The 25,323-nt window shown below is 43.2% G+C and overlaps 1 protein-coding gene across 2 annotated transcripts in view; it reads right to left on the reverse strand.

The window, feature by feature from the left end:
- The window catches only part of ASAP1 (ArfGAP with SH3 domain, ankyrin repeat and PH domain 1), an 803,986-nt gene that overhangs the window by 425,386 nt on the left and 353,277 nt on the right, over window positions 1-25,323 (reverse strand). For both annotated transcript variants that reach the window (XM_030219214.1, XM_030219206.1), the window contains exon 11: window positions 24,055-24,141. In XM_030219214.1, the coding sequence (XP_030075074.1) occupies window positions 24,055-24,141 (87 nt within the window). The remainder of the gene's footprint in view (window positions 1-24,054; window positions 24,142-25,323) is intronic.

Consider the following 25,323-nt stretch of genomic DNA (forward strand, 5'->3'; position numbering starts at 1 on the left):
ATCACTGCTCCCAGCGTGCATCGGTCTTTTGGCAGCCTGTACCCAGTCAATTGGGCCTCGCAATGGCGAGGACGTAACAGAGACTGACCTAAAAACAAACACAACTAAGTGAGAGTGCAGCCTGGAACAGAACAGAAATGGGCCTAGGAGGGTGGAGTTGGATTCTAAATTCCGAACAGATTCTGCAGCACCGACTGCCCAAACTGACTGTCGCATCAGGTATCCTGCGGAAGGCAGTAGTGAGATGTGAATGTGTGGACTGATGACCACGTTGCAGCCTTGCAAATCTCTTCAATGCAGGCTGACTTTAAGTGAGCCACTGACGCAGCCATGGCTCTAACATTATGAGCTGTGACATGACCCTATAAAGACAGCCCAGCTTGAGCGTAAGTGAAGGAAATGCAATCCGCCAGCCAATTAGAGATGGTGCGTTTTCCCGATGGCAACTCCCCTCCTGTTAGGATTGAAAGAAATAAACAACTGGGTGAACTGTCTATAGAGCTTTGTCCGCTCCACGTAAAAGGCCAGTGCTCTCTTACAGTCTAAGGTGTGCAACATGCCGTGTTGGCGAGCCCAAAGCCACATCTGCACGGCCTCCTGACACAGACGGCGAGATCCGGTGCCCCCCTGCTTGTTGGTGTAATACATAGCAACCTGAGTGTCTGTCTGAATTAGGATGATCTGGTTGGACAGCCAATCTCTGAAAGCCTTTAGAGTGTTCCAGATCACTCGCAATTCCAAGAGGTTGATCTGAAGACCCTTTTCCTGAAAGGACCAAATCCCTTGAGTGTGAAGCCCATCTACATGAGCTCCCCACCACAGGAGGGATGCATCCGTCAGCACTTTTTGTGGCTGAGGAATTTGGAATGGACGTTCCAAGGTCATGGTCCACCACTGAAGGGACCTGCAAACACCGGTGGAGAGATGGATTACATCTTCTAGATTCCTTGTGGCCTGGCACCACTGGGAAGCTAGGGCCCATTGAGCTGATCTCATATGTAGACATGCCATGGGAGTCACATGAACTGTGGAAGCCATGTGCCCCAAAATTCTCAACATCTGCTGAGCTGTGATCTGTTGAGACGCTCGGTCCAAGGAGACTAGGGCCAGGAGACTGTCTGCCCTTGCCAGGGGGAGATAAGCTCGAGACATCCGTGTGTTCAACAGAGCTCCAATGAACTCTAATTTCTAAACGGGGACAAGGTGGGACTTGGGATAATTTATTACAAACCCCAGTAGCTCCAGCAGTTGAATAGTCATCTGCATGGACCGTAGAGCCCCTGCTTCCGAAGTGTTCTTCACCAGCCAATCGTCGAGATAAGGGAACACATGCACTCCCAGTCTGCATAGCGATGCTGCGACAACTGCCAAGCACTTTGTGAAGACCCTGGGCGCAGATGCTAGGCCAAAGGGCAGTACACAGTACTGAAAATGCTGAGTTCCCAACTGAAATCGAAGGTACTTCCTGTGACCTGGAAGTACCGAGATGTGAGTGTAGGCATCCTTTAAGTCCAGAGAGCATAGCCAATCGTTTTCCTGAATCATGGGAAGAAGGGTGCCCAGGGAAAACATCCTGAACTTTTCTCGGACTAGGAATTTGTTCAGGGCCCTTAGGTCTAGGATGGGATGCATCCCCCTGTTTTCTTTTGCACAAGGAAGTACCTGGAATAGAATCCCAGCCCTTCGTCCCCTGGTGCAGCAGGTTCGACCGCATTGGCCTTTAGAAGGGCGAAGAGTTCCTCTGCAAGTACCGGCTTGTGCTGGGAGCTGACGAATTGAGCTCCTGGTGGGCAATTTGGAGGCTTGGATGCCAGATTGAGTGTGTATCCTAACCAGACTATTTGAAGAACCCACCTGTTGGAGGTTATAAGAGGCCACCTTTGGTGAAAAAATATCAACTTCCCCCTGACAGGCAAGCTGCCCGGTACGGACACTTTTACTGTGGCTATGCTGCACTGGAGCCAGTCAAAAGTCCGTCCCTTGCTTTTGCTGGGGAGCCCTAGGGGCCTTAGGCACACGGCGTTGATGAGAATGCACATGCTGGGACTGAGCCTGAACCGACTGCCGAGAAGCAGGAGTGTACCTAAGCCTATTATAGGAATAGGGAGCACTCCTCTACCCTCCAAAAAACCTCCTAGAAGAGGAGGCAGTAGCAGAAGACGTCCGGCGGGAGAGAGAATCCATGGCTTCATGATGCTTTTTCATCTGATCAACCATATCCTCTACTTTTTCTCCAAAAAGATTATCTTCCCAGCAAGGAACATCCGCTATTCGCTGCTGGGTCTTGTGATCCAGGTCAGAAACACTCAGCCATGAGAATCTGTGTATCACTATACCTTAAGCAGCTACTCAGCATGCTACATCAAAAGTGTCGTAAGACCCCCTGGCCAGGAATTTGTGACACGTCTTCTGCTGCCTGACCACCTGGTGAAAAGGTTCAGCAAACTCTGGAGGAAGTGCTTCAACTAAACTGGACAGTTGCCTCACCGAGTTCCGCAAGTGGATGCTCATGTAGAGCTGGTACGTCTGAATCTTGGCGGCAAGCACAGCAGCCTGATATGTACGTCTCCCAAAAGAAACCAAGGTCCTAGACTCTCTGCCTGGGGGTGCCAAGGCATAGTCTCTAGTACTCTTGGCTCTTCTGAGAGCAGAGTCCACCACCATGGAATTGTGAGGAAGTTGGGCCTTCACCATTACAGGCTCTCCATGGACTCTGTACTGGGACTCGGACTTCTTGGGGACCACTGGATTAGAGAGAGGGCAATACCAATTCCGCATCAGCACTTCCCTGAGTGTATTGTGCAGGGGGGGCCGTTGCAACCTCTGCAGGTGGAGAAAGATAATCCAGGACCTCGAGCATCTCAGCCCTGGGCTCATCCACAACCTCCATAGGGAATGGAATGTACTTAGACATTTCCTGTACAAAGGATGAGAAAATAAGACTCTCAGGTGGAGACATCCTTACTTCAATTGGTGGAGTAGGATCAAAGGGAAGCCCACAAGACTCTTCCTCCAAAAAGTACCTGGGGTCTTCCTCTGCTTCCCACGAGCACTCCTCTTCGGTATTGGACAAAAGCTCCCTAAGAGCAGCCCGATCTCGAGCCTGCCTCGAAGTACTTGTGGGGGGATGTCGAGAAGTTGACCCCTGCCTGGACTCCGGTGAAGCTTCCTCCACCGACGTCAAGGGGGAGTCGACCCGGGTGGCAACCAGCTCCAGTACCGCAAGCGGCACCGAAGGCAGGAACCTCCTCACAGGTGATGGCCCAGATACCGTCTCTACAGTCAGTACGTGAGGTGCAAGCACCCCCCTGATACCGAGGCCAACTGACGAAGCAGCCCCTCCAGGATCTCTGGAAGAAGGGCCCGGATGCTCTCGTCGAGAGCTGCCATCGGAAAAGGCTGTGGGGCCGGAGCAGGAGACAGTTCCAGAATCTGAGGGGGCTCGAGAGCCGGTACCACGCTGCTGGACGACCGACGAATTGGCACCTCCTGAATGGTGGGTGAGCGATCCCTCCCAGAGCCGACGCTTCTCGGGTACTGACTCCCTCGGCTCCCCGGAGCTCTCGGTACCATGTCTGGAAGGAGATCGATGACAATGCTTCTGTCCTGGGGGGCCTGCACAGCAGGAGGCCCCGAGATGGGTAGAGGCCCACTAGATGCCTCATTGCTCCCAGCAGTCATTACCTGCGCTCCCGGTGTCGCTGCTTCCCTCGACGTCGACGCCCTTGGTGCCAATGCCGATGTCAACGTCGAAGGACCGGACCGCTCAGAAAAAAGTTTCTCACGCTGAGCCCCTCGAGCCACTTGGGTCCACTTCTTCATCAACTTGCACAGCTTACAAGAAGTTGGAAAGTGGTCGGGCCCGACACTGAAGACACCACGTGTGAGGGTCGGTGCTCGAGATGGTCCGGTTGTAGTGAGTACAATGCTTGAAGCCGCTGGGAGTCTCCGATAACATGGGTGGGAAAATAGCGTCCAGGAAATCAAAAGCCTCGATGGTGCCAATCAAAAAGGGCACAAAAAGAGAGAAGAGACCCAAGCCCTGCAGCCTAAAATGTGGCCACGATGAAAATAAAGGAAACTTTAAAAGGATGAAGAAAAAAACACCCAAAAGTGCAATGTTGGGAGCGTCCACAAGGCCTACTGAGGAGGCATCTCCCTTACCTGACTCTCTCCTTACAATTAGTTGCTGGGGGTTTGACACCACCAGTAGGGAATTTGGCAGCTTCTGCTGTAGCAGCAGCAGCAATGACTGCAGTGCAAAAAGGTGGAGCTTCCTTTTCTGAGGTATGATCCATGAATGTTCCTAGGTCAAAGGAAGATGGAGCTGCCTTAAGTGTTTCGGTTTTCACTTTCTCATTTCAATGTCCCATGATAATTTCCTTGGATTCCTTTTGGTTAGTTATAGAGGAACTGAGTAATGCCTTATCTTTCCAACTCTCCTCTTTTCATAAACAGCCATTAGCATTAACTACTAGACTGGATTCTCAGGATCAAGAGTTGAAAGCTCTTAAAACTTGTGTTGATTTGCTGGAACTTACAGCTGAATTGACTTCTCATTCTCCATAATAAAACTGAAATTTTGCAGAACATCTTGAGGAAAAGGAACCTTTGTTTAATTAACTTTCCTAATGTAAAATACATATCGGCCAAGGAGATGTCTAGAAAATGAATTGCAGGCAGTCAAAATTCCAGAGCCCTTAATTCCATCTGTGTGAAGGTTTATTATCTTCCTTTAAAACCTAAACTAACTACAAAGCTGGTGTTTTGGTGGATTCACTGGAAACCTATATCTCCAATTCAAGATATGGGCCTTACTACTTTTCTGGAAACACCTATCGAATGACAGGCTGTTCCAACAATTAAGATTGTGACTTTGTTTTTCAACATAAAGACCCAAAGACCCTCTTTTCTGTGGATTACAAATTCATATTCTTCCAGATGTTGCTCGTCTAGAAGAGGCAACAGTTCCTCTGTCACCGAAAGTATTAAAGATTTGTGCAACCTTTTTACTAAAATATCCATGTAAATGTATGCTGACATACAAAGATGCAAAATATGTGTTTTTTTGAGTCTTCACAATTAGCCTTTTTTTCTCTCTGATAAATTTCTACTACTAACCTCTACTCATTGCTTGGTCTGTTTCATTCTTAAACTGGTGAACTATTCCTGCTCTGTGAAGAAATAACAGGTGGGCTGTAGTCATATCTTACCTTTTTGTTGTTGTTGTTGTTGTTGTTGTTTTGTTTTTTTAAATCAATCTTTTTCCTTTTGGCTCCAATTATAATTTCTCCTTTTCCTTTATGTGGTGGACTTTGGGGTGTGTAGTACATTTATGAGCATTATTTCTTTTTAGTTTGTAAGGTGAGATAATTTTTTGTATGACTTTCTTTCCAAGTCATATTCTAGTAATAATGGAAAAATTAATTATTACCTGATAATTTTCTTTCCATTAGTCCCAGCAGATCAATCCAGAGGCTTGTGGGTTGTGTCCCTCTACCAGCAGGTGGAGATAGAGAGAACCTCCAAGGTTTGCTATATGTGGACCTGTGCAGCCAACAGAACCTCAGTATGAACGATACCAAAGCAGTGGAATGGAAACAATGGAAAACTCTCCTGACATTGTCAGACCAACTGCCCAACATACTTCCACCACTTCTATATTAATTTATTTTATTTTATTAATCAAACAAAGGAACATTCAGAACAATGGAACCTGTGAAAAAAACTAACCAACCACAACAAAACCGCAGACAGTAAACCCAGGGGAGGCCTCTGGATTGATCTGTTGGGACTAATGGAAAGAAAATTATCAAGTAAGAATTAATTTTTCCTTCCATGGCGTCCCATAGATCAATCCAGAGACTTGTGGGATGTACCCAAGTAGTCCTTAAGTAGGGCAGGACACCCCCCCAACCAGGCAGAAATCACCGACGAGCCAAACACCACATCTTGACAAGCTGCCACATCCACCCTATAATGACGAGTGAATGTATGGACCAAAGCCCATGTAGCTGCCCTGCAGATATCTTCCAGAGAAACCAAATGGAACTCTGCATAGGAGAATGCTTGAGCTTGCATAGAATGAGCACGTACTTGCAAAGGGGCTTGCTTGCCCAATGCCACGTATACCGAAGAGAAGGCCTCCCACAATCAACCAAAAAGGACAAAGAGATGGCAGAAAGACGAAATTCATTCGTCACCTGCCAATACCTGAGAAGAGCCCCTCTCACGTCAAGGCAGCAAAGAGTCCGGAATTGCTCAGGGTAATCTTCCCAGCGGAAGGCCAGCAAATGCAGGGACTGCCCCAAGTGGAAACGAGAAACCACCTTGGGCAAAAACAAAGGAACTGTCCTAATTGATACCCCTGCCTCCGTAAAACGCAGGAAGGGGTCTCTGCAAGAAAGGGCCTGCAACTCTGAAATTCTCCGAGCGGAAGTAATGGCTACTAGGAAAATCGCCTTCAAGGTGATATCCTTAATCGTAATCCCCGATAAGGGTTCGAAAAGGAGGACGCTGAAGAGCTTTGAGAACTAGATTAAGGTTCCAGGATGGCAGAACTGGCATGTGAGGATGGCGCAAACGATTTACGCCCCTCAAGAAACGAACCACATCCGGGTGGGAGGCAATGGACGCCCCATGAAGCCGACCTCTAAAACATGCCAGAACTGCCACCTGCACCTTGAGAGAACTCAACGAGAGTGATTTTTGTACAGCCTCCTAAAGAAACACGAGGATAACCGATACTGAAGCCGAAGCCACTGACAATCCCAAACTCGCACACCACAAATCGAAGGTACGCCACACCCTAGCATAAGCTATCGAGGTGGATCTTTTCTAAGCCTACAGCATCGTAGCGATAACCACGTCCAGATACCCTTTTCTTCTCAACCTCGCCCTTTCAAGGGCCAGGCCATAAGACCAAAGAGGGAGGGATCCTCCATCGTGACTGGCCCCTGCAGCAGGAGACCATTCTGCGCCGGTAGCAGAAAAGGATGATCGAACAGAAGCCTGATCACATCTGCATACCAGGCTCATCTGGGCCAATCCAGGGCCACTAGGATCACTCGACCGGGATGGCTGGCAATGTGAGTCAGTAATCTGCCCACCATTGGCCACAGGGGAAAGGCATAGAGCAGGCCCCAGGGCCAAGACTGAAGAAGGACATCGATGCCATCTGAGCCCAGCTCTCGTCCCCTGCTGAAGAAATGGGGAATCTTCGCATTGAATGCGGTGGCCATTTCTGGCATCCCCCAACGGGCAGTTATCTGATCGAAGGCCAGAGGGGAGAGTGTCCACTTTCCCGGCTCCAACTGGTGGCGACTGAGAAAGTCCGCTTGCACATTCTGTGACCCCGCTATATGCGCTGTCAAGAACGAGAGACGAGTCTCTGTCCAAAGGCAGATCAGAGCCGCCTCACGCGCTAGGGGTGCCCTCCTGGTGTCCCCTGAGTTTAAGTAGGCGACAGCCATCGCATTGTCCGAAAGAACTCGAACTGGGCAACCGCAGAGAAGAGACAGAGACTCTCGAAGGGCCAGATGAATTGCCCATAACTCCAAGTGGTTGGTGGACCATGATGCCTCTGTTGAAGTCCAAACGCCCTGGGCCTTCTGTTGCAGGCAATGCGCCCCCAGCCAGACAGTGACACATCTGTGGTCACTATCTTCCAGTCCAGGGTTGCCAGAGGAATGCTCAACAACAGTCAGGAGAGAAAGGAAACTTGGGTGTGATCGTATGTGATGATCTCAAGGTGGCCAAACCGGTCGAAAAGGCGATGGTGAAGGCTAAAAGGATGTTTTGTGCAATGGGAGAGGAATGGCCAGTAGGAAAAAGGAGGTGATGATGCCCCTGTATAAAAATCTGGTGAGACCTCATTTAGAATATTGTATACAATTCTGAAGACCGCACCATCATAAACATATGAAAAGGATGAAGTCAGTCTCGAGGGCGGCTACTAAAATGGTCCTGTGGTTTTCACCATAAAGAGTATGGGGCCAGACCTAAATACCTCAATATGTATAACTTTGGAAGAAAGGCGGGAGAGGGGAGATATTTACAACATGGTATAAATGCACAAGAGGCAAGTTTCTTTCAATTGAAAGAAAGCTCTGGAAAGAGGAGGCATAGGATGAAGGTGACAAGAGGAGACAGACTCAGAAGTAAACTGAGGAAATACTTTTTCATGGAAAGGGTGGTGAATTCATGGAGTGGCCTCCCAGTGGAAGTGGTGGAGATAAAAACAGTATTTGAATTCAAGAAAGCTTGGGACAAGTACATAGGATATCTAAGGGAGTGATAGGGAGAACAGATGGCATGGATGGGCAGACTGGATAGGCCATATGATCTTTATCTGCCTTTATTTTTTCTCTGTTTCTATGTAACAGATTATTTTATTTTCCGGTATACTTCTATAGTAATCCTGAACATGTGAGAGGTTAACTCTCCCCTCTGTCATGCAATATCTCCTCTCTCTCTCTTTCAGTCTCCCTCCCCTCCCCCAGCCATCAAGGACCTCTCTTCTGTCTCTTTCTCTCTCTCTTCCCTCACCATGCTGCATCACCTCTTTCTCTCTCTCTTCCCTCACTATCCAGCATCACCTCGTTCCCTCTCTTCCCTCACCATCCAGCATTGCTCCATCTCTCTCCCCTAAACACCACTATCATCCTGTTTCACCACCACAACTCTCTGTCCCTCTCTTCCCCTCTCCAGCATTGCTCCATCTCCCCTCCTCACAACCACCACCAACCCATTTCTCCCCCTCTTCCCACCACCATCATCCTGCATAGCCTCGTTTCTTCCCCCCGTACCCTAACCATCCAATATGGGACCATTTCTCCCCCTTTCCCCACCACCACCATCATCCTGAATGATAAGGGTCTGTCTCCCCTTCTTCCCACCCCTCCTTGTTCACTCACATGACACAGGCTGCTGCTTCTTCCGGTCTGCATGGTAGTAGGACAACAACAACAAATAGCAGAAGGCAGGCAAATACAAGAAAATTGCCTTGCGTATGCCACTGCTGGCTCTGCTGATTCCAGAAACAGGATGTGATATCAGAGCTCGATGTCACTTCCTGTTTCTGGGACTGGCAAAGCCAACGGCGGCACAGATAAGGCAATGCCCCCATGTCTGCCTGCCTTCTGTTATTTGTTGATGCAGTTCCACCACCATGCAGATCAGGAGAAGCAGTAGACCAGACCATAAGAGTAAACAAGGAGGAGTGGAGAGGAAAGGGAGATAGTCGTGACTATGCAGTATGGTGTTGGTGGGTGGGAGACACAAGGTTATGATGGATCATGAGAGAGGCAGGTGATGCAGTTATTTGTGTTGAAAATTTTAATGTACACTACAATTTAATACGTTAATTGTGTTATACACGATAAAAGTGCATCCCTAATATATATATACATATATACACACACAAATACATATACACGTCAGTTACATGAATAGTTTATAGTGGGCCACAATCAGAAATCCATGAGTGTTCAAGACACATGAATTATATTAGCATGCTATAACAAGATTAATACCATAGTTTGTGACTTCATGTCCACAAAACAGCTCTGCAATGCTTCAAAATCATGAGTGCTAGCTAATTAGGTAAAACATAGTTTTGCTACAAATATCAAGCACATTGCCATGCGTAAACCCAGCAGTAGCTCTACTGCTTTGAAAATACACCTCAGAGTATCACATCTTATTCTAAGCAATTGCTATTAAGATATTGAGCACTATACAAAAAGTTTAGCTATATTTAAAGAGTCTTCTGTCATATGGAAACAGGAAAATGATAGTAAGAATTTGGAAATAAAAATAGGAAGAATTGTCTAAAAAACATTGTTTAACAATTAACAGGTCAGATATCCTGATTAAGACATCCTACTAATCACATGTTACTAAACTAAGGGCCCTGTTTACAAAAGCACGCTATGGGCAACTACACAGCTAGTGCAACTTTGTAAACAGGACTGTAAGTTTTTTGTTTGATGAAGAAAAGAAAAATCATGACTGTGCTTCTGAAAATGGAATGAAACATCAAATGCACAATTTCTAGGGATATAGGTTTCACAGTACTAAACTAATCTACAATATATCACTTTCTAAAGAACAATATATGACTTTCTAAAGAGGAAATATACCAACGACGCTAAAGAAAAAATAATATTCAACTGCACAAAAGACGTACAAGAAGCAACCACAACAGAAAGACTCATTAAAACAATAACTTACTCTCCTAGACTTCAGTCATGTAAGGCAAAAGCAATGCAGCAAAAAAAGAAGCAAAGAATTTAAAATCAGTATCATTTGCTTAAGATTTAGTTTCCTTACATATCTTATTATTATTCTCAAACAAAAGAAATACATTCTTCTATAAGTGTACTTAGAAATTTCATAGTAATTTTTTCTGACTTATTTTATTTATTGTGAGAAGATGCTATTATTAAGGTCTTTGAAATTCCTTACATTTAGATATTTACATTATTAAGAACCTAATTCAACCAGGATGCCTCTGTACTAACCCTCCAAACAAACACTTTGCTCAATGCTGAAAATTCTTCATCCAATTAAAATATGTACATTCAAATAGCTGTATATATGACCTCAGTGGTGACTCGTTTCACATGAGCAGCTTTCGCTCATGACTCACCAAGCTCCTCATCGGTCAACTATTAAAGCTAATAATATATTTAAACAAAATAAATAACTGCACTTATCTTAATAACTGCAGTTATTCAAACACAGCAGGATCTCCGGATGACATGGGCTATATTTCGCTAGTGCTGTATCATAGGCTGGTCTTTCATACTGTGTTATGCCCACACAGTATAAAGGACCAACCTCTGATACAGCACTAGCAAAAGATGGCAAATTGTGTGTTTTATGTAAATAAGCTCCCACTGTAGGAGTGACCTTACAAAGTTTTGATTTATTGACTGTACTAGCCCTCAACAGAACCCATTATCCAAAGCATACATTTATCACACATATCTGAAGAATAAAAGCCACCTTTTGTGAATTTAAAGTTATAATAGTAATCAACAGAAATAAAACAAAATAAAACATGAAAAAGAAAATAAGATGATATCTTTTTTATTGGACATAACTTAGTACATTTCTTGATTAGCTTTCGAAGGTTGCCCTTCTTCGTCAGATCGGAAATAAGCAAATCTTGGTAGATGACAGTATATATAAGTGAGACATCAAAGCATTTTAGTGACAATCTAACAGGGTGGGGATGGAGGTGGATGGGTGAGACAGGGGGATATGCATGGAGACAGGAGAGTGTCCTGTCTGGTGGGTGTCAAAATATTTAATCATTCTGACTTCAAAGGTTCAAAGGTTCCTGTATTGTTTTAAAGTTACCTTTCAGGATTCTTACTATGAAATCACTAGTATAGTGTTCTGTTTTTGTAAAGTGTTGCCCCACAGGCGTGGCATCCTGGCTGGCAATGGCGTTTTTCATGTAATGTCTATGTAAGTTAAATCTTGTTTTTATGTCCAATAAAAAAGGTATCATCTTATTTTCTTTTTCATGTTTTATTTTGTTTTATTTCTATTGATTACCTTTAAAAGTGGACTAACATGGCTACCACACCTCTCTACTCAAGATTAAAGTTATAATAAAAAGTGCACACTGTTTTCAAGACAAATACTAAAATATAAGCAATCTGTTTGTCCTGAGACAAAAACAAACTAAACAAGGATAAGACAAAAAGAAACAAAAATCTTTACATGCTGAGATAACTTTTTTTGTTTGTTTGTTATTTTTTTTATATGAGTAATCCAAGGATGGTATTATATATGTGGTTCTAAAACAAAGGCCCTCCAATTCTTTAGATATATACAGTTGAAGGAAAGAAATATTTATATATAGAGACTGAGATAGCAATTCACATAACACAGGCCTTCAGGAGATAGAGGCAATAAACGTGTAGAGGGCAACAGGCAGAGCCAATGCAATACACTAACTGAAAAACAACAAAATGTATGGATTAAATGTTCCTTTAAATTCACATATAATAGAATGCAGGATTGCAAACTCTAACACAATGTAACATAGTAACATAGTAGATGACGGTAGAAAAAGACCTGCAAGGTCCATCCAGTCTGCCCAATAAGACAAACATATGTGTAAACCTCACCTTGATTTGTACCTGCCTTATTCAGGGCACAGACCGTACAAGTCTGCGCAGCAGTACTTCCTGCCTCCCAACCACCAGTCCCGCCTCCCATCACCGGCTCTGGCACAGACCGTATAAGTCTGCCCTCCACTATCCTCGCCTCCCAACCACCAACCCCTCTTCCCCCCACCCAATTTTGGCTAAGCTTCTAAGGATCCATTCCTTCTGCACAGGATTCCTTTATGCATATCCCACGCATGTTTGAATTCCGTTACCGTTTTCATCTCCACCACCTCCCGTGGGAGGGCATTCCAAGCATCCACCATCCTCTCCGTGAAAAAATACTTCCTGACATCTTTCCTGAGGCCGCCCCCTTCAACCTCATTTCATGTCCTCTCGTTCTACCGCCTTCCCATCTCTGGAAAATATTTGTTTGCGGATTAATACCTTTCAAATATTTGAACGTCTGTATCATATCACCCCTGTTCCTCCTTTCCTCCAGGGTATACATGTTCAGGTCAGCAAGTCTCTCCTCATACGTCTTGGAACGCAAATCCCGTACCATTCTCGTAGCTTTTCTTTGCACCGCTTCCATTTTTTTAACATCCTTTGCAAGGTACGGTCTCCAAAACTGAACACAATACTCCAGGTGGGGCCTCACCAACGACTTGTACAGGGGCATCAACACTTCCTTTCTTCTGCTGATCACACCTCTCTCTATAAGGCCTAGCAACCTTCTCGCTACAGCCACCGCCTTGTCACACTGTTTTGTCACCTTCAGATCCTCGGATACTATCACACCAAGATCCCTCTCCCCCTCAGTACCTATCAGACTCTCACCGCCTAACACATAAGTCTCTCTTGGGTTTCTACTCCCTAAGTGCATCACTTTGCATTTCTTCGCATTGAATTTTAATTGCCAAACCTTAGACCATTCTTCTAGCTTCCTCAGATCCTTTTTCATGCTTTCCACTCCCTCCCGGGTGTCCACTCTGTTGCAAATCTTAGTATCATCCGCAAATAGGCATACTTTACCTTCTAACCCTATGGCAATGTCACTCACAAATATACTGAACAGAACCGACCCCAGCACCGATCCCTGAGGCACTCCACTACTCACCTTTCCCTCCTCCGAGCAAACTCCATTTACCACCACCCTCTGCCGTCTGTCCATCAACCAGTTCCTAATCCAGTTCACCACTCCGGGACCTATCTTCAGCCCATCGAGTTTATTTAAGAGCCTCCTGTGGGGAACCGTGTCAAAAGCTTTGCTAAAATCTAAGTAGATTACGTCTATAGCATGTCGATGATTTAATTCTCCAGTTACCCAATCAAAGAATTCAATGAGATTCGTTTGGCACGATTTCCCTCTGGTAAAACCATGTTGTCTCGGATCTTGCAATTTATTGGCTTCCAGGAAATTCACTATCCTTTCCTTCAGCATGGCTTCCATTACTTTTCCAATAACCGAAGTGAGGCTTACCGGCCTGTAGTTTCCAGCTTCTTCCCTATCACCACTTTTGTGAAGAGGGACCACATCCGCCGTTCTCCAATCCCTCGGAACCTCTCCCATCTCCAAGGATTTATTAAACAAATCTTTAAGAGGACCCGCCAGAACCTCTCTGAGCTCCCTCAATATTCTGGGGTGGATCCCGTCCGGTCCCATGGCTTTGTCCACCTTTAGCTTTCCAAGTTGTTGATACACAACTTGCTTTATAAACAATGCTAAAAGCCTCTCTTATCTATTTATACATTAATCAGAAGACCTTACTTGAAAAACTCTTGCAATTCCAAGCATATAACAGCGTTCAAAATGGAAGTATTAAAAAACTTAAAAGGACTCGAGGCTCAATATTAACATTCTGAGCTACAAATAAAAATCTTAAAACTATTGGACACCACAAATAATCGACTCAACACAGTCGCATTTACTCTGTATGGCTCTCTCTGAGTGTCATGAATGGTGTGTAGTACATACATCTCAAAAATAGCAATTGGACACAACAGTATAAAAAAGTCTTAAATCAGCCACTCTCCCTCCATTTTAAGCTTTCACAAACCACTTGTTTGGCTCATATACTAAAAAACTGCCAACATCCAAGCAGTCTTATTTTAAAAACCACAAACCATATGTAAAAAAACATTATCACTATAAAAAAAGATTCTTGTGCATAAGCGTGTGCCAGTGGTACAGATATAAAAAAATACATTGAAAAGGACTTACCACAATAATGCTTCCTGTGGTGCAAACAAACGCCAGCAAATACCATGATGCTGTCTGTTTTTATCCAAATGATGGGATGACACCAGAATGTATTCAAGTGAATTACTCAAGTTCGGAATTTTAAAATGGCAAGATGCTTAACTGTAAGTACAATGTCGAATACAAAAATGACATTGTGTTGGAACAGCAGAAGATAAATTTGTCACTGCATTTCTTCTGACACAATGTACTTATCAGTATTTTAAAAAAAACAAAATAAAACAAAACATCATAATCAATGATAGTGAATTTCCTGGAAGCAATTAAGTTGCAAGATCCGAGACAACATGGTTTTACCAAAGGGAAATCGTGCCAAACGAATCTCATTGAGTTCTTTGATTGGGTGACAGGAGAATTGAATCAGGGACGAGCTATGGACATAATCTACTTAGATTTCAGCAAAGCTTTTGACACGGTTCCCCACAGGAGGCTCTTAAATAAACTGGATGGGCTGAAGATAGGACCTGAAGTGGTGAACTGGATTAGGAACTGGTTGACGGACAGACGCCAGAGGGTGGTGGTGAATGGAATTTGCTCGGAGGAGGGAAAGGTGAGTATTGGAGTGCCTCAGGGATCGGTGCTGGGGCCGATTCTGTTCAATATATTTGTGAGTGACATTGCCGAAGGGTTAGAAGGTAAAGTTTGCCTATTTGCGGATGATACTAAGATCTGTAACCGAGTGGACACCCGGGAGGGAGTGGAAAACATGAAAAAGGATTTGAGGAAGCTAGAAGAATGGTCTAAGGTTTGGCAATTAAAATTTAATGCGAAGAAATGCAAAGTGATGCACTTAGGGAATAGAAATCCACGGGAGACATATGTGTTAGGCGGGGAGAGTCTGATAGGTACGGGCGAAGAGAGGGATCTTGGGGTGATAGAATCTGAGGATTTGAAGGCGACGAAACAGAGTGACAAGGCAGTGGCCGTAGCTAGAAGGTTGTTAGGCTGTATAGAGAGAGGTGTGACCAGCAGAAGAAAGGGGGTGTTGATGCCCCTGTATAAGTCGTTGGTGAGGCCCCACCTGGAGTATTGTGTTCAGTTTTGGAGGCCGTATCTTGTTAAGGATGTAAAAAGAATTGAAGCGGTGCAAAGAAAAGCTACGAGAATGGTATGGGATTTGCATTACAAGATGTATGAGGAGAGACTTGCTGAACTAAACATGTATACTCTGGAGGAAAGAAGAAACAGGGGTGATATGATACAGACGTTCAAATATTTGAAAGGTATTAATCCGCAAACGAACCTTTTCAGGAGATGGGAAGATGGTAGAACGAGAGGACATGAAATGAGATTGAAGGGGGGCAGACTCAAGAAAAATGTCAGGAAGTATTTTTTCATGGAGAGAGTAGTGGATGCTTGGAATGCCCTCCCGCGGGAGGTGGTGGAAATGAAAAGAGTAACGGAATTCAAACATGCGTGGGATAAGCATAAAGGAATCCTGTGCCGAAGGAATGGATCCTCAGGAGCTTAGTCAAGATCGGGAGGCGGGGCTGGTGGTAGGGAGGCGGGGATAGTGCTGGGAAGACTTATACGGTCTGTGCCAGAGCCAGTGGTGGGAAGCGGGACTGGTGGTTGGGAGGCGGGGATAGTGCTGGGCAGACTTGTAGGGTCTGTGCCAGAGCCGGTGGTTGAGAGGCGGGGCTGGTGGTTGGGAGGCGGGGATAGTGCTGGGCAGACTTATACGGTCTATGCCCTGAAGAGCACAGGTACAAATCAAAGTAGGGTATACACAAAAAGTAGCACATATGAGTTATCTTGTTGGGCAGACTGGATGGACCGTGCAGGTCTTTTTCTGCCGTCATCTACTATGTTACTATGTAATGCCAAAGCATCTAGGCTAAAAAAAAACAAAGCAGGGACTTAAAAGAAATATTTATTGGGCACATCCAACTTCAGAGAAACCACACAGTAACAAAAGAACAACTTGAAAAATAAAGAATAAAAATTGATATGTGGAACGCTTCTAAACCAAATATCAATAACTACATTGTGACAGAAGAAATGCAGCAACAAATATATCTTCTGTCGTTCCAACACAATAAATTCCAAACTTGAGTAATTCATTTGATTATATTTTAACGTCATCACATGCATCATTTGGATAGAAATGGACATCAGTGCGTTATTTCTTTTTTTGCAGACATTTGTTAAGCGCTTGGAGTTGCTACAGTTTTCCAAGTAAGGTCTTTTGAGTAATGCATAAATAGATGAGAGACTTTTAGCACTGTTCACAAAAGATTGTGTTAGTTTATGCAAACATGCATTCTATTATATGTGAATTAATGAACATTTTAAGTCCATACATTTTGGACTAATAAATTGGTTCCTTCACTAAAATCTGCTTCCTCCGAAGCCTGCCTCCGCTTATTGTTCCATCTATGGCCCTCTACATTTTAATTGCCTCACTACTATTTCTGTTGCTGTTTTCCTCTAGTTTGCTTGTTCTTCAGGAGATAGAACCAAGCTTCTTACCTACGACAGGTGTTTTATGTAGACAGCAGGATACAAGTTTTCAAACATGGGTTACATCACCAACAGAGCCATAGCACAGGAAAGCTATACCAGCTTTGATAACTTGTGAAGTTTCACAGTGCAAGTGTGCAACTTCATGCCTGCCAATGCTGTACAAAACCATTTCAGTCTATTATTAGAGCTCTGAGTGGAATACAGCACCTTGGGGAGCTGGGTGGGTGGATGAGTATTTGAAGACTATGTCCTGCTCTCCACAGAGTACACCTGCCACAGCATGGTATTCCCTAGCTGCAGACAGTCTTCAACAGAAAAAAAGAGAAAATAAGAGCACCCATAGATGCTATGACAAAGAGACACAAACAAATATTTTGGTGCCATTTAGCTTTTTTTTTTATTTTTTATTTATTACTATTACTTCTCTTTTATATGTCTCACTTCTGAATGTGCTCTCCCTGTCCTGTTAATTGATTGGACTTCCTTTCTTTTATTTAATTGCATGTGTAAATTGCTTTATTGTTTGAACTGCAGAAACTGGTACAGCAAGCAAAAGATAAACATATTTGGAAAGCACAATGGAAATGAAGCGGAATTCTGGAGGACTGACTGGCCAAACCTACTACTGCATCAGGAGTCTCTTTCTATACAGTAGTGTGAACCTTGCACATCTTCCTCCTGGAAAGTGACCTTAAGTGGGCTACTGACACAGCCATAGCTCCAATATTATGAGCTGTGACATCACCCTAGAGCCTGCTTGGGCATAATGAAACGGATTTGGTAAAAGGAGCAACCAGCTTATCAGGGTCAAAAGAAACAAAATGCTGGATTGCCTTTCTAAGGCCTTTGGTCTGCTACAAACAGGCAACCCAAGATGTTCTCTCTGCAATCCTAAGCACACTTTCACTTTTGAGGGCCAAGACTTAGGAAAAATACTGGCAGGACAATTGATTAAGAAGGAAATCTGACACTACCATAGGATGGAACTTTGGATGAATGTACAGAACCCCATTGTGGTAAAATTTATTATAAGGTGGATCAGTCACTCTACACACTGAAGTTACTACTACCAGAAGCAGGGCGTTCAAGGATCCGTGCATACCACCATCCAGTTGTTAGAATTACTAGGGTGTTCCAAAGTTACCCCAAGTCTCATTTAAGCCCTTCAACACAACTGAAACTCAAAGGAGCTCTGCTAGACATCAAACAAAAACCTTTCATCTGCAACCAAGGATCATCATTCTCATGTCTACAGTGGAAGAAATTCAAAGAAATCAGCTGACATCAGCATGAACTTGTGGAGAATTTTGGTCACATGGCCTCAGTACACCTAACTCACCTGACTTACGTCAGACAAGCTCAATGGAAATTGAGCACACAGTAGATTCAGGCCCCTCTCGAGCTATATAATAAGTGAGTGATAGCAGATAAAGACCTGAATGGTTTATCCAGTCTGCCCAACAGTCACATTCGTTATCAATTCAAGATTTAAATCAACAATCAACGTGATATTATATACGTGATCATGGTCTTTCTTTGGTGTTTCTGGGACACAGACCATAGAAGTAAGCATGGCTCTGTCCTTATGTTCCAACTGCTAGAGTTGCCATCACAACCCACTCCAGCCTATCCAAATTTGTCTCGTCATTTGCGGGACAAAGACTGTAAATGTCTGCCCGGCACTGTACTCACGTTCCAAACCACTAGAGTTTCAGTCGAAGCTCTCTGTAGCCCATCCTAAACCTGATCGCCATATAATTACATAAGTACATAAGCATTGCCATACTGGGACAGACCAAAGGTCCATCAAGCCCAGCATATGTGGGAGACCATACAAACCAGACCAGCATCACTTCATACAGCCAGAGTTGCCATCTAAGCACCACTTGACATGCAAACACATGCAGCACTTTAAATTTTGTTTTTTATATCATTCATTTTCTAAATAGAGACCTCTGTGTTCATCCCATGCCTTTTTGAATTCCACCAGTCATTCCAGGCATCCACCACCCTCTCTGTGAAAAATAATTTTCTGACATTACTCCTAAGTCTACCGCCCCGCAACTTCAATTCATGTCCTCTAGTTTTATCGCTTCCCCTTCTCTGGAAAATGTTTGTTTCTATATTAATACCTTTCAAGTATTTAAATGTCTGTATTATATCTCCCCTGTCTCTCCTCTCCTCTAGGATATACATATTCAGGTCTGTAGTCTCTTCTCATTTGTCCTTTTGGATTAAACTCAAAGAAGCGAAGAGAGAAACACGGCTAGCGAAAGCACAAGCAGAAGAAAAAGTGGCTAAAGATGTAAAGAGAGGTGACAAGACCTTTTTCAGACATACTGGAGAAAGAGAAAAGATAGGAATGGAATTGCAAGACTGAAAGATAATGAGAATGGCTATGTGGAAAGTGATGAGGATACAGTAAACGTACTAAACAATTACTTCTCTTCGGTGTTCACGGATTAAAATCCTGGAGAAGGACCGCAGTCGGCTGCCAAAGGAATACCTGGAAATGGAGTGGATATTGCACCGTTCATGGAAACATTTATAAATGGCATGCAAATCTGAAAGTGGACAAAGCTATGGAGCCACATAGAATACATTCCAAGCTACTGACGGAGCTTAGAGAAGTCCTGGCGGGACCTGTTAAAGATTTATTTAATAGATCTTTAGGGAGAAGTTCCACGGGATTGGAGATGAACGGGGACAGGGAAGAAGTGGGAAACTACAGGCTGGTAAGCCTCAGATTAGTGGTAGGAAAAATAATGGAGTTGCTGCTGAAGGAAAACATACTTAACTTTCTAGAAGTCAACAGTTTGCAGGATCCAAGGCAACACGGCTTTACCAAAGGAAAATCCTGCCAAATGAATCTCATTGGATTACTTTGACTGGGTGACCAAAGAATTGGATAAAGGACATGCACTAGATGTAATCTACTTGGATTTCAGCAAAGCCTTTGATATGTTCCCTCACAGAAGACTCATGAATAAGCTGAAAGGGCTGAACTTAAGACCCAAAGTGGTGAACTGGATTGGAAAGTGATTGACCAACAGGCGGTGGGGGTAAATGGAATCCGCCTTAGAAGAAAGGAAGGTGTGCAGGTGTGAGTTCCTCAGGGGTCAGTGCTGGGGCTGATTCTGTTTAATATATTTGTGAGAGATATTGCTGAAGGGTTGGAAGGAAAGGTTTTCTTTTTTGCGGATGACACGAAGATAGCCAATACAGAGGATATTCTGGAAGGAGTAGAAACAATGAGAAGGGATCTCCAAACGTTAGAAAAATGGTCGAGGGTCTGGCAGTTAAAATTTAATTAGCTACTCAATATGGGTATATATATGCAATTAATTGGTTTCTACACTTGCTAAATCCCAAACTGATATAGAAGCTTTTGATACTCGTGTTTATATTTCATTTATCATTAAAACGTATGTTAAATTAGTAAATGGTGCTCAGAACTATTTCCATATTATTTAATATTGGCCAACCTGCAACGGAGACCGCTTGTCTCTCCACCCCAAACACAGACAGAACGCAGACGAGTACATGCGTCGGCATTCTGTCTAGCTGGGGTGGAAAGAGAAGTGGTCTCCATTGCAGGTTGGCTAATATTGAATAGTATGAAAATAGTTTAAGAAAAATACAAAAATGATTGTTTAGGACTGTTAAAGTTATTGATGAACTGCTCTTTTTAGTTATTACTATTTGCATTTTCAGTTAATGTTCTCCTGAGGACGCCATATTTGGCGAAACATGCCAGCATGTAGAGAACAAGGAGCGAATATGGATTAAGCACACTGCACACTTTCACGAAGGGTTTGAACTGATACTATTATAGCCGGTTGAAAATATTCAGGGTATGAACTGATGGAGGACAGTTCAGCACAAGGGATCATCGACACCATCAAAGACCATCAGCACAAGGGATTACTGACACCATCAGATAAGTCCGATTTTTTATCCTCTGATTAATCTATTCATGATTTTTGGAGAACTTTGTGGCACAATTTACTGCTTCTACATTTGTGATTTTTTAAGCCATTTTTAGGTAGGGAGGTGGACTTTAGTGCGATAATGGTGACTGATGTTGCTATCAATGGAGATGGCTCCTGGTTTCAGAAATGCACTCAGTTCTGAGCACTATTCACTAACTTAACATACGTTTTAATGATTTAATAAATAAAAACATAAACACAAGTATTACAGTTTTCTTTATCAGTTTGGGAGTTAAAATTTAAAGTCAAGAAAGTGCAGAGTGATGCACTTGGGGTGCAGAAACCCAAAAGAAAGATACCGGATAGGAGGGGAGAGATTAGTAAGCTCGACTCAGGAGAGAGACCTTGGGGTGTTGATGTCTGAGAATCTGAATGTGAAGAAACAATGCGACAAGGTGGCGGCCGTGGCCAGAAGGATGCTAGGCTGCATAGAGGGTGGTATAACCTGCAGAAGAAAGGAGGTGTTGATGCCCCTCTACAAGTCATTGGTGAGGCCCTACTTGGTGTATTGTGTTCACTTTTGGAGGCCGTATCTTGCTAAAGATGTAAAAAGACTGGACGCAGAGCAAAGAAAAGCTACCAAAATGGTATGGGATTTGCGTTGCAAACTGTACGAAGAGACACTTGCTGACCTGAAATTGTATACTTTAGAGAAAAGGAGAAACAGGAGTGATATGATACAGATGTTCAAATACTTGAAAGATATTAGTCTGCAAACAAAACTTTTCCGGAGACAGGAAGGCGGTAAAACTAGAGGACATGAACTGAGGTTGAAGGGGGGTAGACTCAGGAGTAATGTCAGGAAGTATTTTTTCACGGAGAGGGTGGTGGATACATGGAATGCCCTCCTGCGGGAGGTGGTGGAGATAAAATGGTAATGGAATTCAAATATGCATGGGATAAACACAAAGGAATCCTGTTTAGAAGGAATTGATCCAAGGAATCTTAAGCAGAGATTGGGTGGCAACACCGCTAATTGGAAGCAAAACCAGTGCTGGGCAGACTTATACAGCCTGTGCCCTGATCGTGACTGAATAGATATGGATGGGCTGAAGTGTAAATTTTAAGGGGCTTCAACATTAGCTTCAGAAATATTAGTACAAGAACAGTGCTGGAAAGACTTCTAATATCTGTGCCCAGAAAATGGCAAGGACAGATCAAACTCAGGTATACATATAAAATATCACATACCATGTAAAATAAGTTTATCTTCTTGGGCAGACTGAATGGCCCATAGAGGTCTTTATCTGCTGTCAATTACTATGTTACAATGTCATTTCATTGACTATGTTTTGTGCTGTATATTAATCTTGAGTATAGTAGTGTTTATTAATAGAGTTGTGGATCAACTGTAAATGGTTGAACTATAAATTCCAATAATTAGAGGAGCAAAAATTTGGCATATTATATATTTACTATAAAAGAAACACACAGAAGAAAATAATAAATGCTGTACATATATGGAATTAGAAATAAGTACCATGAGGTGAATTGACAAAGATAAATGTTGTTGGTATAATTACCATTTAGGTGGTTATAGTTCCTGTTATGGTGTTAGTTCAAGGCTGTTCATGAAGTTGCTCACGAAGGGGCTCACAAAGGGGAAGGACATGACCCTTTGGTGCAATGCCTCAGCTGTCTGCTAGTTTTTGAAATGGAGTAGGAGGTGACATCACTGCTCAGCGTGCTTCCACTGGTTACTATGTGCAGTGGCTGCCATTCAGTGGAGGAGCCTCCTGGGTGAACTAGGGCTCAACTCCGGCTTTGCAGGATCCAATGTGGAGAAGCTTGATGGTAAGTGACGCCTAGCTGAATATGATGATGCATCCTCCATGCTCCATGGAAAAACAAAGACTAAGGAACCTGAGCTCACAAGTGAGGTAGAAAGGCACCAGTGAATGCCTGGTGGGATGTTTCTAGAACGTTATACATTCATCTCACTAGTCATCGTCCACACCAGACTCCATCAGATGCTTTTCCTTCACCTGCTTGTCCTCAGAGAATAATAATTATCAATTAATTGCTCAACTCTATGTTGTAAATTTGTGTTTTGGTTAATTATTATGGGGTTTGTTCAGTACATTAATCTTTCCTTCAACATTAGGTGTAATCTTAGTCTGCTCAAATGTTACTTCATTTATTAATATGCAATTAACAGAAAAATTATATTTTTTAATGTTTTCCCTGCTTTAATCATATCTCACTGGCCCTGGGGTCACAAATCAAGTGGTCTAAAGGAAATCATAGTTCAAACAACTCTACCCAGTCTTGACCCCCTGAAATCACTTTCAAGCAGCAAATATAGAGAACTTCAAGGAAACCTCATCTCACACGTCAAGCGGAGTAACCATTAGGAATTCCAAGGAAGCAACAGCTACACTCCCCTTCCTTTCCCCATCCATCCCCAACAGAAAGTACTTCTTGTGAACAACTAGCCTAGGCTCATATTTCCCAACCCTATCCTGGAGGCATACCTAACTAGTCTGATTTTCTGAACTGTCACAACAAATATGTATGAGAGAAATCTGTATGCATCTGTATATGTACAGGGAACACGACTCCTACTGCAGGCACACTCACCAAAAAATTGCCGTGTTGAGTCTTTTCGTAATAGGCAATAAAGATTGTGGATATTACACACTTGGTTTCCTCTTCCTTTGTGACCTCACTTCTGGTTCCTGTTAATGTTATATATTTGTGAGGATTGGACTTTCTCCTTTTTTGGTTTGGCTTTACCTATCTAATCAATGCATATAAATTGTGGCAATCCTGAAAACCAGATTGGCTAGGTATGCTTCTAAGATAGGGTTAGGAAACAATGGCTTAGGAATCATGAATTGGCTTCACTATTAAACCCAAACGTCTAACTTAGCAATAAAGCATTGCATCTATAAGACCAGGCCAATACATTGTTTACCCATTTTTAATAATTATTTCCTGGACCCTTAGCATGTAAAGGACTAAATTAAGTTGATCGAAATATAAATATTAAACTATTTGAAATCTGTAATTAAAGCATATTTTCAAACTAAAGTGAATCCCATCCGCTGGTATAAGAGATACACTTTGAAGAATTATTATTGTTACCAATCCTACTTAAAAAAAAATCATCCAGCATTACAAAAACACCAAGATTAACATAAGAATGAGAGACCTGAAGAGTCACATATTTATACTCCCCCGATAGCCTTATATACTAAGTGCCTACCTCTTTTAGATCAAAATGTAAGGAAGACTTTATTAAATCTCGGAGTGCTGTTAGCTGCTTCTTTTCCTCATCCTGTGTCTGCTTTATCTGTGCAAAAGAAAATTAGTTCTATTATTTGATCTTCATAAAATTGTTACAGCTAAAGGAGCCATATTCAACCAAACACATCAGCACTGAATGTTAATTTTAAAAGAAACCAGTTTTTTTCTCTTGGTCTTGCCTTACATCTCTCTCTCATTTTTTGTTCTTTCCAACCCAACAAAAGGTCAAAAGAATTGTACAAAAGGGGTGGAGAATGCCTCTCTCGCTGTCTGTCCGTCTGTTTGGGGGCAAAATAACTCTCCAAAAATTAAATGGAATGGGATGAAACTTGGTATGAAAGGGAACAGTGAAAAAAAACATACTGAATTCAAAAATGGGCAGACCGGACTGAGAGATTCAGAGAAAAAACAAAACACTGCACAATGCATTTATATGGGAGGAGGAGTTTCAGGTTCTGTAACATAGAAAACTTATCAACAAACAGCAGATAGAGAATTCCTCCTTTCAAACCCACCTTTCTCTACTCTTCCAACCCCTTGACATGCCCCACCTGGTAAACACCCCACTCCCCACATTGGTCAACCACCCTTCAAAATACCCTCTACAACTGGCCACACCTCCTCAAAACTACCCCTACAATCCAAAACCCACCTCCTGTAACTTAACCATCACCCTTCAAATTACCCCCATAAGCCTAGAAACTTCTCCAGCTCCAAATGCTACCTCCTGCAACTGCCCCAACCCTAAAAATTACCTGTGCAACTGCTCCACCATTCTGTAAATTGCTCCCATCCATTGAAACTGCCCTATGACCCCGCAAACTACCCCTCCTGCAACTACACCCTTAAAAACTGTACCACAACAGCACTGCCACTCCATAAAATCTACCCAATCACCAAACTATCCCAATCCCCAAAACTACCCCCTAAACTACTCCATAAACTGCTGCCGAACCCAAAAACTACCCTCACAATTGCCCCCAACCCAAATACGCACAAACCTGCAAACCTAGGGTCTAATGCTCAAAAAGGTTCACTGCATGCTTCAAAATCACACCCCGACAGGAAAGTTGACATAAAATAAAAATACTGTGGCTCCCTCTCGCACCCCCCCCCCCCCCCCCACATGGACCAAATAGTCTAGTGGACCCCCAGACAATTATGACCTAAAAAAACTTCCTTGTGGTCTAGCAGGACACCAGCCTAACCCAGCACCCACCTGGAAGGA

The sequence above is a fragment of the Microcaecilia unicolor genome, chromosome 1 (assembly GCF_901765095.1).
Source record: "Microcaecilia unicolor chromosome 1, aMicUni1.1, whole genome shotgun sequence".
Taxonomy (NCBI): Eukaryota; Metazoa; Chordata; class Amphibia; order Gymnophiona; family Siphonopidae; genus Microcaecilia; species Microcaecilia unicolor.